Here is a 14,467-nt window from a genome sequence, read left to right on the forward strand (position 1 = left end):
TAGCTGTTTTCAGAGATACTCCTAGGGACCTGTAAGTTTTCAGTTCTTTTGAGGTGGTATGATCTAAGGAGAGGTGTTTACTCCTCTCATGGCCTGTGCTGTGGTCATTGAGTGACCACATGTACTCTTCTCTGCCCTGGAATTTTGAGGAGGGTTCCCTTTCCACTGCTGCCACAAGCTCTGCTATGCCAGTGTTCCTCCTCATCCCAGAACTGCGACCCAGATCCAAGTATGGGCAAAGCAACAGAATCCTGCCTCAGTGCCAACAAAGAGATCCCTGTAATCTTCTGGTCAGTTGTTCGATCCCCATACCATCTGGGCTGAGAGCTCAGACGCAGCCTCTGTAGCCACTGCCACTGCTACAGCCACCGCAGCTGTCCCAGGGCTGTGCTGGGACCAGGGCTGGAATGCACTTCTTTCTCATCCAGGTCTGACAGACTTTTCCTACTGACTGTCTAAGTTGTCTTTGGGTTTGTGGGTTGAGAAGTCTGGAAACCGCTATAGCTGCGAGTGCGGACTGCTCCCAGTTTACTGGGGCCTGGTCTGTGCTGGCGCTGCCACACTGGACTGTGCTCCTCTCCCAGCCCAGTGCAACAGATCTTTCCTGTTGACCATCCAGATTGTCTTGGGCTGGAAATGTGTTTCAGTCTATCTTTTTGTGGGTTCTGTTGCTATAGAATTTGTTTTGAGTCATTTTTTACAGGTATTTGGAGGGCTTTGGGAGAGAGCTCAAGTGTGTCCCTGCTTTTACTCTGCCATCTTGGCTCCTCCCCCCTGAAAATGTCATTTTAGAACTTTCCCTATCAAATCTGATTTAAAATCCAAATATTGAAGATTTCTCAATTATAGAAGATTGAAAGAAGTTGATTTTTGAGTAAGAAAGGATTTGTGCTTTGCTTTTTATTTGCTGAACAAATCATTCATAAATCTGTTTGATGTGTAAAACAATACTTTAATCATGCTCTTCACCACATTAAAAGTCTGTTGTTCTCCCTATTTAGATTTATACCACTTAGGCTGGCATGCACTAGATTGTAAGCTCCTTAAGTCAAGGATGATGTGTTATAGATGTTTTTACTTCTCTCCCTAGTCCTGGTATTAGGACTGGAGTCCCTTAGCTCTGGTCTTGTATTCTTTCTACTATACCATAGTTAACTGTGAATAATTTGTGATGTAGTAAGATATGCCTAAAAGACTAACTCTTGTTTTTTATTCCATGTTTGGTTCTAACTGTTGCTTCTTGGTCTGTATATAGGTTCCTTAGGAGGCAAGTAAGATGATCTGGTACTCCCATGCATCTTTGAGGACTCGCCACTTTTTTTGTGACCTATACAGTCAAAGCCTTTATTGTAGTCAGTGACGGCAGAAGTAGATATTTTTCTGGAACTTTGTTTTCTGCATAATCCAGAGAATGTTGGCAGTTTGTTTTCTAGTTTCTCTGTGTCTTCGAAAACCAGCTTGCTTTTCTGATAATTCTCGGTTCTCATATTGCTGAAGCCTAACTTGCAGAGTTGCATAACCTTGTTGGCATATGAAATGAGCACAATTGTTTGGTAATTTGAACAGTCTTTGATACTGCCCTTTTTTAGCATTGGGACATAAACTGATCTTTCCCAGACTAGTGGCCACTGTTGTGTTTTCCAAATTTTCTGACATATTGAGCATAGCATTTGAACAGCATCATCTTTTAGGATTTTAAATAGCTCAGCTGGGATTGTATCACCTCCACTAGCCTTATTGTTAGCACTGTGCTTCCTAAGGCCCACTTGACTTCATTATCCAGGATGTTTGGCTCTACATCAGTAACCACACCAACATGATTATCAGTGATGTTAAGATCTTTCTTGTGTAGTTCTTTTTTATATTCTTGCCACTTCTTCTTAATTTCTTCTACTTCTGTTAAGTCCATACCAGTTTTGTTTTTTATCATGCCCATTTTGGCATGAAACATTCCCTTGAATTTTCTTGAGGAGATCTCATCTTTCTCATTCTGTTGTTTTATTTCTTTGCATTGCTCATTTAAGAAAACCTTATCTCTCCTTGCTATTCTCTGGAATTCTGCATTCAGTTGAATATATCTTTCCCTTTCTCCTTTACCTTTCACTTTTGTTCTTTCCTCAAATATTTGTAAAGCCTCATGAGACAGCTGTTTTGCTTTCTTGCTCTTTTTTTTTTTTTGGCCAGGCAATGGGGTTAAGTGACTTGCTGAGGGCCACACAGCTAGTAAGTGTTATGTGTCTGAGGCTGGATTTAAACTCAGGTCCTCCTGACTCCAGGGCCAGTGCTGTATCCACTGCACCACCTAGTTGCTCCTGCTCTTCTTTTTCTTTGGAATGTTTTTTGTTGCTGCCTCCTGTACAATATTGCAAACTGGTTTCTGTAGTTCTTCAGGCACAGTCTCTACCAGATCTAATCCCTTAAGTCTGATCATCACTTTCATTTCATGTTCATAGGGGACTCTATTTTAGATCATACTTATATGGTCTGATGGTTTTCCCTACTTTTTTTGATTTAAGTCTGAATTTTGTAGCAAGAAGCTCATGATCTGAGCCATACTCAGCTCCAAGTCTTATTTTAGCTGACTGTATAGAGCTTTTTCACCTTTGTCTGTGAAGTATATAATCAGTCTGATTTCTTTATTGACCATCTGGTGATGTTCACGTGTAGAGTTGTCTTTTGGGTTGTTGAAAAAGAGTGTTTGTTATGACCAGTGAGTTATTTTGACAAAACTCTCTTAGTCTCTACCCTGCTTCATTTTGTACTCCAAGACCAAACTTATCTGTTATTCCAGTTATCTTTTGATTTCCTACTTTAACATTCCAATCCCCTATGATGAATGTGAGATCATTTTGGGGATGTTATTTCTGGAAGATGTTGTAGGTCTTTGTAGGACTCATCTTTGGCCTCTTTGGTGTCAGTGGTTGGAGCATAGACTTGTATCACTGTGATGTTGATGATTTGCCTTGGATTCCAACAGATACCATTCTGTCAGTTTTGAGATTATACCCAAGTACTGCTTTTCTCACCCTTTTATTGACTACGAGGCCCATAGTAATATATGTAATGATTACCTCAATTAAATTCACCCATTCCCATCCTAAGTTCACTGATACTTGAGATGTTGATGTTTAATCTTTTCATATCCTTTTTGACCACATCCAGCCTACGTTGGTTCATAGATCTTACATTCCATATTGATCTTTATATCATTGGACTTTCCTTTCATCACCAGGCACATCAGCAGCTGAGCTTCCTTTTGGCTTTGTACCAGCTGTTTCATTAGTACTGGAGCTGCTTGTAGTTAATCCTCTGTTCTTCCTGAGTAATGTGTTGGACACCTTTTGACCTGAGGGGTAACTCATCTCCTGGTAGCATATCTTTCATCATTTTTGTACTGTCAATTTATTTTTCTTGGCAAAGGTACTGGAGTGGTTTGCCATTTCCTTTTGCAGTGGATCGCTTTTGTCAGAACTCTTTACTATGGCCTGTCCATCTTGAGTACTGCACAGCATAGCTCAGAGTTTCACTGAGTTAAACACCCCCTGCCATGAGAAGGCAGTGATCCAGGAGGAGAAAATCTCATTCATTAGGACTTCACTAATCTAGATACATGGTAGGTTCAAATATAACTTTAAAGAGTTTACTGAGCACTTTGATAATTCATAAATTATAAGTTGGATGATTAAGCTCCCTTAAGAAACCAGACTTTTATAACACTTTTAGTGGCACATATTCACATATACATAATATGTTGATCAAAAATGAATTCTTACCTAGTTATTAAACCCAGTATATTTTTTTCCAACTGGTAGCAGAGAATGGTTAGGTAGAAAGAGCACTAGTTCATGTCCTAGTACTCCCACTTACTAACTTTAGAATAAATCACTTCTCAATTTTTGTTTTCTCATCTATGAAATTGGGTCCTCATTTTAAAATACCTATGCATCCTGCTTCATAGGATGGCAGTGAGAATAAGGGATTAAGGAAATGGCTGAAAATTACAGGTATAGGCAGTTTTCATTTTAACAAATATTAATTGTTAAGCATCTACTATGTGTCCAAGTACAAAGATGGAAAGTAAGTAGATAAGGAAGAATAAAAAATAATTGAATTTAATGACATAGAGTTCATTAAACCCCAAAACACAAATCACTTGGGGAAGAACTTAATATTTGACAGGAATTGCTGGGGATACTGGAAAATGGTTCAAATGAAATTAGGTTTAGACAATATATTATACTATATGCCACTAGAAATTAAAAATGGATATGTGACCTCTGAATAGTAAGCTATATCGTTAAAAACAATAACAAGGACAATAACAACACTAAAAGAGAACCAGACAACCTTTTTTTAATTTTGGCTGGGATGTGACTTTTATTTTTAGTTTTTGCTCTTCTCTTTTTTAATTTTTCATTTAGCATTTGATTACTCCCTTCAATTACATGTAAAAATTTTTTTAACATTTGTTTTTAAAATTTTGAGTTCCAAATTCTCTCACCTCCTCCCTATCCTCCTCATTGAAAAGGCAAGCAATTTAATATAGATTATACATGTGTAGTCTTGCAAAACATATTTCCATATTAGTCATGTTGTAAAAGAAAACAGGCCAAAAGAAAAACCCAAGAAAAGTAAAGAAAGTAAAAAAAAAATGCTTTGATTTGTATTCCAACTCTATCAGTTCTCTTGGATTATTGCATTGTTGAGAATAGCTAAGTCATTCAGAGTTGATCATCTTACAGTATTGCTGTTACTGTGTACAGTGTTCTTTTGGTTCTACTCATTTCACTTTGCATCAGTTCATGTACATCTTTCTAGGTTTTTTTGAGAGCATGCTGCTCATTATTTCTTACAGCACAATAGTATTCCATTATAATTACAATTCCACTACAATCCACATCTTGTTCAGCCATTCCAAATTCATGGACATCCCCTCAAATTCCAGTTCTTTGCCACCAGAAAAGAGCTGCTATAAATATTTTTGTACATACAGGTGCTTTTCCTTTTTTTAAAATCTCTCTTGGGATGTAGACCTAGTAGAGGTATTGCTGGGTCAAAGAGTTTGCATGGTTTTATAGCCCTTTGGGCATAGTTCCAAATTGCTCTACATAATGATTGAATGAGTTCAGAACTCCACCAATAGTGAATTAGTGTCTCAAGTTTCATATACCCCTCCAACATTTGTCATTTTCTTTTTCTGACCTATTAGCTAATCTAATAGGTGTGAGGTAGTACCTCATAATTGTTTTAATTTTCATTTCTCCAGTTAGTAGTGATTTAGAGCATTTTTTCATATGGCTATAGATAGCTGTGATTACTTCATCTGAAAACTGATCATTTTGATTTTTGATCATTTATCAATTGGGGAATGGCTTTTATTTTTATAAGTTTGACTCAGTTCTCTATATATTTGAGAAATGAGGCGTTTGTCAGAGAAACTTTCTTCATAAATTTTTTCATAGTTATGAGTGCCAACTGTATTTCCCTTCATCCTTCCCCTCTACCCTGTTTATTCTATTCTCTCTCCTTTCACCCTTTCCCTCCTCCAAAGTGTTTTGCTTCTGACTACTGCCTCCCCAATCTGCCCTTCCTTCTATCAGCTCCAATCACCCCTCTCCTTTTATCCCCCTCGTCTCCTACTTTCCTGTAGGTAAGATAGATTTGTACACACAACTGAGTGTGTGTTATTCCTTCTTTGAGCCAATTCTGATGAGAGTAAGGTTCAAATGTTCCCTACCATCTCTCCTATCTTCCCTTCCACTGTAAAAGCCCTTTTCTTGCCTCTTTTATGTGAGATGATTTACCCCATTCTACCTCTCCCTTTCCCTCTATCCCAGTGCATTTCTTTTTCACCACTTAATTTTATGTTTTTAGATGTCATCCCATCATATTCAACTTGTATCTGTGCCCTCTGTCTAAATATACTCCTAACAGCCCTGATAATGAGAACGTTCTTATGAGTTGCAAGTATCATCTTCCCATGTAGGATGTAAACAGTAGGATGTGACTTCTTAACCAAATAAGGATAGATGATCATACAGTACATAAAAGATAATTTTGATCATAAGAAATTGAAAATCTTTTTCATGAATACAGTTAATAAGATAAAGAAGGTGAATAAAATTAATAAAGATAAGAAGGAAAACAGTGGACTTGGGGGAAAACCTTGGTATTGGATATCTCTGACAAGAGTCTGAAAACTCAGATATATAGGTGACCAACAGAAATATCTAAGAACAAAAACAATTTCCTAATAGGTAAGTGGTTGAAAGATATAAATGAACAGTTCTCTTCCATAAGCTTTTGAGTTTAAATTTTCTCCCCCACCTCCTCAAGATGGTGTGCAATCTGATATAGGCTCTACATATACATTCCTATTAAACATATTTTCAAATTAGTCATGTTGTAAAGAAGAATTAGAACCAATAGGAGGAACCACAAGAAAGAAGAAACAAAACAAAACAAAAGAAAAAAAACAAGCAAATAGTATGGTTCAATCTGTATTCAAACTCCATAGTTCTTTCTCTGGATGTGGATAGCATTTTCCATCATGAGACTTTTGGAGATGTCTTAGATCCTTGCATTGCTGAGAAGAGCTAAATCTATCAAAGTTAGTCATCACACAACGTGGCTGTTACTGTGTGCAGTGTTATCCTGGTTTCTGCTCACTTCATTCAGCATCAGTCCATACAAGTGTCTTTCTAGGTTTTTCTGAAGTCCACCTGCTCATTCTTATAGCACAATAGTATTCCATTACACTCATGTACTACAACTTTTTCAGCCATTCCCCAGTTGATGGGCATCCCCTCAATTTCCATTTCTTTGCCATCACATACAGAGCTGCTATAAATATTTTTGTGGGTCCTTTTCCTATTTTTATGATCTCTTTGGGATATATAGCCCTAGAAGTGCTGGGTCAAAGGGTATGCACATTTTTATAGTCCTTTGGGCATCGTTCCAAATTGCACTCTAGAATGGTTGGATCAGTTTACAACTCCATCAATAATGCATTAGTGTTCCAATTTTCCCACATCATCTTCAACATTTATCATTTCCCTGTTTTGTCAGGTTAGCCAATCTGATAGGTGTGATATGGTACCTCAGAGTTGTTTTGCTTTGCATTTCTCTAATCAATCTCTAATCAATAGTGATTTCTTCATATGACTATAGATAGCTTTAATTTCTTCCTCTGAAAACTGCGTGTTCATATCCTTTGACCATTTATCAATTGGGGAATGGCTTGTGTTCTTATAAATTTGACTTAGTTCTCTATATATTTTAGAAATGAGGCCCTTGTCAGACACTGGTTGTAAAAATTCTTTCCCAGTTTTCTGCCTGTCTCCTAATCTTGGTTGCATTGGCTTTGTTTGTGCAAAAACTTTTCAATTTAATCTTATCAAAATTATCCATTTTGCATTTCATAATGATCTCTATCTCTTGTTTGGTCATAAATTGTTCTGTTCTCCATAAATCTGACAGGTAAACTATTCCTTGCTCTCCCAGTTTGCTTATAGTATCAGCCTTTATATCTAAATCTTGTACCCATTTTGAACTTTATTTTGTTATGTGGTGTAAAATTTTGGTCTACTCCTAGTTTCGGCCATATTTTTTTTTTCCAGTTTTCCCAGCAGTTTTTGTCAAATAGTGAGTTCTTATCCCAGAAGCTGGGGTCTTTGGGTTTATCAAACAGTAGATTACTGTAGTCATTGACTACTGTGTCTTACATACCTAACCTATTCACTGATCCACCACTCTGTTTCTTAGCCAGTACCAAGTAGTTTTGATGATTGCTGCTTTATAAAACAATTTAAGATCTGGAATGTTTAGGCCACCTTCCCTAGCATTTCTTTTCATCAGTTCCCTTGATATTCTGAACCTTTTGTTCTTCCAAATGAATCTTATTATTATTTTTTCTAGTTCTATAAAATGATTTTTTGATAGTTTGATTGGTGTGGCACTGAATGAGTAAATTAACTTAGGTAGAATTGTCATTTTTATTATATTACCTTGGCCTACTCATGAGCAACTGATGTTTTTCCAATTATTTAGGTCTGACCTTATTTGTGTGAAAAGTGTTTTGTAATTGTGCTCATATAATTCCTGGGTTTGTTTCGTTAGGTAGACTCCTAAATATTTTATAATGTCTACAGTAACTTTAAGTGGAATATCTCTTTCTGTCTCTTGCTGTTGGGCTTTGTTGGTAATATATAGAAATGCCAATGATTTATATGGGTTTATTTTATAACCTGAAGCTTTGCTAAAGTTGTTTATTATTTTAAGTAGTTTTTTACTTGATTCTGTAGGATTCTCTATATCATCATGTCATCTGCAAAGAGTGATAGCTTTGTTTCTTCTTTGCCTATTCTAATACTTTCAATTTCTTTTTCTTTTCTTATTCCTAAAGCTAACGTTTCTGGTACCATATTGAACAACAGTGGTGATAATGGACATGCTTGTTTCACCCCTGATCTTATTGGAAATGCTTCTAGCTTATCCCCATTACATGTAATGCTTGCTGAAGGTTTTAGATAGATGCTACTTATCATTTTAAGGAAGACTCCATTTTGAATGGATAGTTTTCAAAAGAAGAATTGGAAACCAGTAACTATATGAATGAATTCTCCAATTTTCTCGTTCAATATTTTCTCAATCATTTCTTGATAAGAGAAATGAAAAAACAAATCTGAGGTTTTACCTAACAACTCAACAAACTGGAAAAGATAAAAGACTGGGGGAATAGTGTTGGAGGTATCGTGAAAAGATGGTCACGCTAATACGCTGTTCATTGATTGTGAATTGGATCAGTTGTTTTAGAAAGCAATCTGGAATTATGTGAAAAGGATAGCTAAAATATTCCTTTCCTTTGATCCCAGAGATCCTGTTGCTAGAGATTCACCTTAAAGATGGTCAGTGATAAAAAGAAAGGTACCATATGTACCAGTTTATTGATAGCAGTACTGTACTACTTTTTATAGTAGCAAATAACTGGAAACAGTGTGTGCCTATCAATTGGGCAGTGACTAAAAAAATTATGGTACATGAATGTAATAGTATATTACTGTGCTGTAAAAAAACAATGAATTGGGGCAGGTAGGTGGCACAGTGGATAGAGCACTGGCCCTGAAATCAGGAGGACCTGAGTACAAATCTGGCCTCTGACCAAACGCTTGATACTTACTAGCTGTGTGACCCTGGGCAAGTCACTTAACCCCAATTGCCTTAAAAAAAAATGATGAATATCATGAATACAGAAAATCATCAAAAGACTTGTGTACTGATGCAAGAGTGAAGTGAGTACAACTAGGAAAATACACACACAATGATTACAACCATATAAATGGAAAGAACAGCCACCAACAAAACTATCAAAACTGAATGCAGTGAAATTATAATGACCAAACAATCCTAAAGAAGAGATATGAGAAAGTACCTTCTCCTCTTCCACCTTTGTTGTTGCAGAGATTGGGGGCTATGGGTGTGGAACATTGCATATACAGAGTGGTCACATTTTTGCTCTGTATTGGTTGGTTTTGGATTTTTTTTCCCTTTGTTATAGAGGATGCCTAGGGAGATACATTGGTAAATGTAGGTGATATAAAAACAAAAGATACCAATACTTTTTTATTTTCAAAAGTTACAGGTAGGTAAATTTCATTTCAACAAACTTATTAAGCACCTACTATGTGCAAAAGTACTGTATGTCAGGAATTAGAAATACAAAGGTGAAAAATTACCCTATCCCTGACTTCAAGGAGTTTTACAATGTAATAGTTTTATAATCTAATTTCTCTTGGTATAAGGAAGAAATTCCTAATAATTCTAGGTGCCAAAAATGGGATCAACTGAATTATGAGTTAGAGAATTCCCAGTCACCATCGAAGGTATTGAAGTAGAAGCTAGATGGTCACTTGTCAGGGACTCAGGGATATTGTAAAGAGAAAGGGAAGGGAGCAAACATTTATTTAAGTACTTACTCTGTGCCAGGCCCTGTGCAATATTATCTCAACAACCCTGAGAAGTAGGTGCTATTGTTATCCCCATTTTACAGATGAGGAACTGAGGCTGAAAGAGGTTAAGTGATGTGCCTAGGGTCACTCAAACCAGATTGGAACTCCGGTCTTCCTGATTCTAGACCCAATTCTTTGTTTACTGCACCATGTAACTACCTAAAGCAAATTCATGTTTTAGATAGATGACTGCTAAGATTGGGTCCAACTCTGATCAGTGATTCTCTGAGATTATATATATGAAAGTGCCTTGTAAATTGCAAAGCATTGTATAGAGGTAAGAGGTAAGAACATTTGTTTAATTCTTGTATGTATTTTATTGCTTTAACTTCTTTTATTTTCATAATAGCTTGTCATTCAGCCGTTTTACAAATTGTCCCCAGTTAAATTGAATAAATGTAATACTTGCTATCATACAGGGCATATCTAGTGAGGTTTTATTGTGTATCCATTCTTCTCAAAATTTTTGTTTGAATTTTACACTCAGGATTTTTTTTTTTTTGTAATAGGCATGTTTGGCTTGCTAACGGAATAATGAAAAGACTATATCTTTATTTTTAATTTACATATTACATAGCTTTTTTATTTACCTGTATGATATTATTCTTAGCCTGTTAAAAAATCATGAGTTAATCATTTTTCTGACTGTTGTGTTGTCTTTCACAGTAAATCAGGAGGAGTTCATTGCTATTATGACTGGAGACATTTAAGGAATTGCAGGAAAAGAACTTAAAAACAGGACCAGTGGCTATACGTGTTGGAGTTATCACCTTGTAGTCTATTTCATACCTGGAGCCATGCAAAAAAACCAACGCCAAGTTAGTTTTTCCGAAAGGACCAAAATAAATACTTTATTGTAATGAAATTTAATTATTTTGTATATCCTTAAGTTTCTCAGATGACAAAAATGTTAAGTTATTAAAATGTTTGAGTACCAGTCCATTTGTATTATAACTTTATATACAGTGTTAAAATTAAATCATGTTATGGGAATTCTTTTGAAGTTGTTTATTTTAGTTGTGACCTTAGTTTTAATGTAAAAAGTTTCTAGACTTTCATTTTAATAAAAGATTTATTTTATTAGTATTTATAACTTGTTTTGATTTGTGTTTAAGACCCAAGTATAGTTTTTAAAAATTATGTTTGAACTTATGTTTTATCCATGTATCCTTCATCAGAATGATTAAATTTTAAATCCTTTGTTAATGATGGACTGTTAGCTTCTGGTACCTTGTGGGCACACTATTAAATGTTTGTTGCTAACAAATTATCTTTAAACTGAAACATCTTATATCCACATGAGTACAATTTAAAATGTGGTAGAGTTTTATTTTTATATCTAGTTGATGTAATTTCTCATCCTTACCTTTTTGCTTGGAAATCAATCCCTTAACACCTCACAGTTGTGTTGCCTCTAGCAAGGATAAGGACTTACCCTGTGTACTCTTGATCTGGTCCAACTTATTTTCCCATCTTTGTTCTCTTTAGTGCCATTACTACTTTTATAAGCACATCAAGGACTGATGTTAGAATGTAAGCATGGTAGTTTCATTGTTGTTACTGCTGAAAACTTTGTTATTTAAAAAAACAAACCACCTTTTATAGAACTTCTCCATATTTCATCTTTTTGTTGTCTTTACAGTTTCATCCTTAAATGCTCTTAGGATGACTTTGCTTAGTTGGTTCTTAAACCAAACTTTCTGCTTTTTCCCTCCTTTGCTTTCACTGTTTCATGAGGTGATACTACTTAAAACTTTTCACTATCTTTCTCCATTAGACTTTACAAACAAGCTTTTATTCTAAACTTATATTGTTCTTGGATTTCATATTTCTCTACTTGGAAAATGAGTAGTGTTTGCTGACTAAGGCAGACCTCAGGTCACCTTTTCTGTGGCTGCTGATTTACGTTGGTTAAGGTTCTGTATGCAATTATTTTAATCAGTGTTAATGTCCTTTTTCTCATTCACTTTCCATTTTTAGTGTCAATAACTTGATTAAATAGATTAGCTTGGAATTAGTTTGTTTACATGTCATATTTTTTATTTCATTTTTATTGTAGCATTTGTGATAATTTTGAAGTGCACTTTAACAAGTCAGTGGTTACTTTTATATAAGTAATGATTTGTTTCTCTGTTAAAAATAATTTCATTTTGTTATTTTTTTTGATGTTTTTCGTGTACAATGTCTTTTGATTCTTCAACAAAAGATGATGTTCACAACAAGAGGTATTAACTTACGTAATCTACACGTCTTTGGACTATCTTATTCCTTGTTCCTGAGCCATATTTCCAATATAATTCATCCTCATTAATTCCTAATATTGCATTTAAGGCACAGAGTAGTTCACATATCTGCATCTATAGATACAGATAGAATATATGTATGTATATGTATACATGTAATTGAGAGTTTCTTCCTGGATTCTAAAGAGAATTTCTCTATCAATTCGTAAGCTTGCAATTAACATTAAACAACCTTATATGCATTATCTTACTCTAGTATGGCTATTTTTTAAAAAAAAATTAATTAATTTTTAGTTTTCAATATTCACTTCCCAAGATTTTGAGTTCCAAATTTTCTCTCCATCTCTCCCCTCCTCCCACCCCAAGGTGGTGTGCATTCTGAATATCCCTTCCTCCAATCTACCCTCCCTTCTATTCCCCCCCTCCCCTTCTCATATCCCCTTCCCTTTCTATTTTCTTGTAGAGTAAGATTTCTTTACCCATTGCCTGTGTATCTTATTTCCCAGTTATGTGTAAAAACAGTTTTTAACATATGTTTTTAAAACTTTGAATTCCAAATTCCCTCCATTCCTCCCTCCCCACCACCCTTATTTGAGGCAGCAAGCAATTTGATATAGGTTATACATGTGTAGTCATGCAAAACACTTCCATAATAGTCATGTTGTGAAAGACTAACTACATTTCCTTCCATCCTATCCCACCTCCCATTTATTCTATTTTCTTCTTTGACCCTGTCCCTCCTCAAGTGTTTGCTTCTGATTATTCCCTCACCCAATCTGCCCTTCCTTCTATCACCCCCCCATTATTCCCTTTCCCCCTACTTTCCTGTAGGGTAACATAGATTTCCATACACAACTGAGTGTGTATGTTATTCCCTCCTTAAGCCAAATATGATGAGGGTAAGGTTCACTCATTGCCTCTCACCTTCCCTTCTTCCCCTCCACTGTAAAAACTTTTTCTTGCCATTTTTTGTGTGAGATAATTTACCCCATTCTACCTCTCCCTTTCTCCTTCTCCCAGTACATTCCTCTCTCACACCTTAATTTTATTTTTTAGGTATCATCCCTTTATATTCAACTCAGCCTGTGCCCTCTGACTATATATATATATATATATATATATATATATATTCATTCCAACTACCTTAATGAGAAAGGTCTCATGAGTTACAAATATCATCTTTTCATGTAGGAATGTAAACAGTTCAATTTTAATAAGTCCCTTACGATTTCTTTTTCCTGTTTACTTCTTCATGCTTCTCTTGAATCTTGTATTTGAAAGTCAAATTTTCTATTTAGCTCTGGTTTTTTCTCAAGAATGCATTAAATTCCGTCATTGAAAGTCAGTTTTTTCCCCTCATTGATTATACTCAGTTTTGCTGAATAGGTGATTCTTGGTATTAATCCTACCTCCTTTGACCTCCAGAATATCATATTCTAAGCCCTCTGATCCCTTAATGTAGAAGCTGCTAAATCTTGTGTTATCCTGATTGTGTTTCCACAATACTTGAATTTTTTCTTTCTGGCTGCTTGCAGTGTTTTCTCCTTGACCTGGGAACTTTGGAATTTGGCTACAATATTCTTGGGAGTTTTCCTTTGAGGATCTCTTTTAGGAGGTGATCGGTGGATTCTTTCCATTTCTATTTTACTCTCTGTTTCTAGAATATGAGGGCAGTTTTCCTTGATAATTTCTTGAAAGATGGTGTCTAGGCTTTTTTTCATCATGGCTTTCAGGTAGTCCAATAATTTTAAAATTGTCTGTTCTGGATCTGTTTTCCAGGTCAATTGTTTTTCCAATGAGATATTTCACATTGTCTTCTATTTTTTTATTCTTTTAGTTTCATTTTATAATTTCTTGATTTCTTGTAGAGTCATTAGCTTCCATATGCTCCATTCTAATTTTTAAGGGATTATTTTTTTTCAGTGAGCTTTTGGACCTCCTTTTCCATTTATCCAGTTCTGCTTTTTAAGGCCTTCTCCTCATTGACTTTTTGGACCTCTTTTGCCCTTTGGTCTAGTCTATTTTTCAAGGTGTTATTTTCTCCAGTATTTTTTTGGGGGGGTCTCTTTTAGTAAGTCTTGTTTTTCATGATTTTCTTGCATCACTCTTATTTATCTTCCCAATTTTTCCTCTACTTCTCTTATTTGATTTTCAAAATCCTTGTTGAGCTCCTCCATCCATGTCCTGAGACCATCCAGTATTGCTCTTTAAGGGGCA

At 35.5% G+C, this 14,467-nt stretch overlaps 1 protein-coding gene across 2 annotated transcripts in view; it reads left to right on the forward strand.

Moving 5' to 3' along the window:
• CETN3 (centrin 3) overlaps positions 1-10,872 on the forward strand; it is a 41,628-nt gene extending 30,756 nt beyond the window's left edge. For both annotated transcript variants that reach the window (XM_027864149.1, XM_027864150.1), the window contains exon 5: positions 10,674-10,872. In XM_027864149.1, the coding sequence (XP_027719950.1) occupies positions 10,674-10,717 (44 nt within the window). In that variant the 3' untranslated portion in view covers positions 10,718-10,872. The remainder of the gene's footprint in view (positions 1-10,673) is intronic.
• Positions 10,873-14,467: the final 3,595 nt, after the last annotated feature.

This window comes from Vombatus ursinus, unplaced genomic scaffold, assembly GCF_900497805.2.
Source record: "Vombatus ursinus unplaced genomic scaffold, bare-nosed wombat genome assembly UNPS02014774.1, whole genome shotgun sequence".
In the NCBI taxonomy this organism is placed as follows: Eukaryota; Metazoa; Chordata; class Mammalia; order Diprotodontia; family Vombatidae; genus Vombatus; species Vombatus ursinus.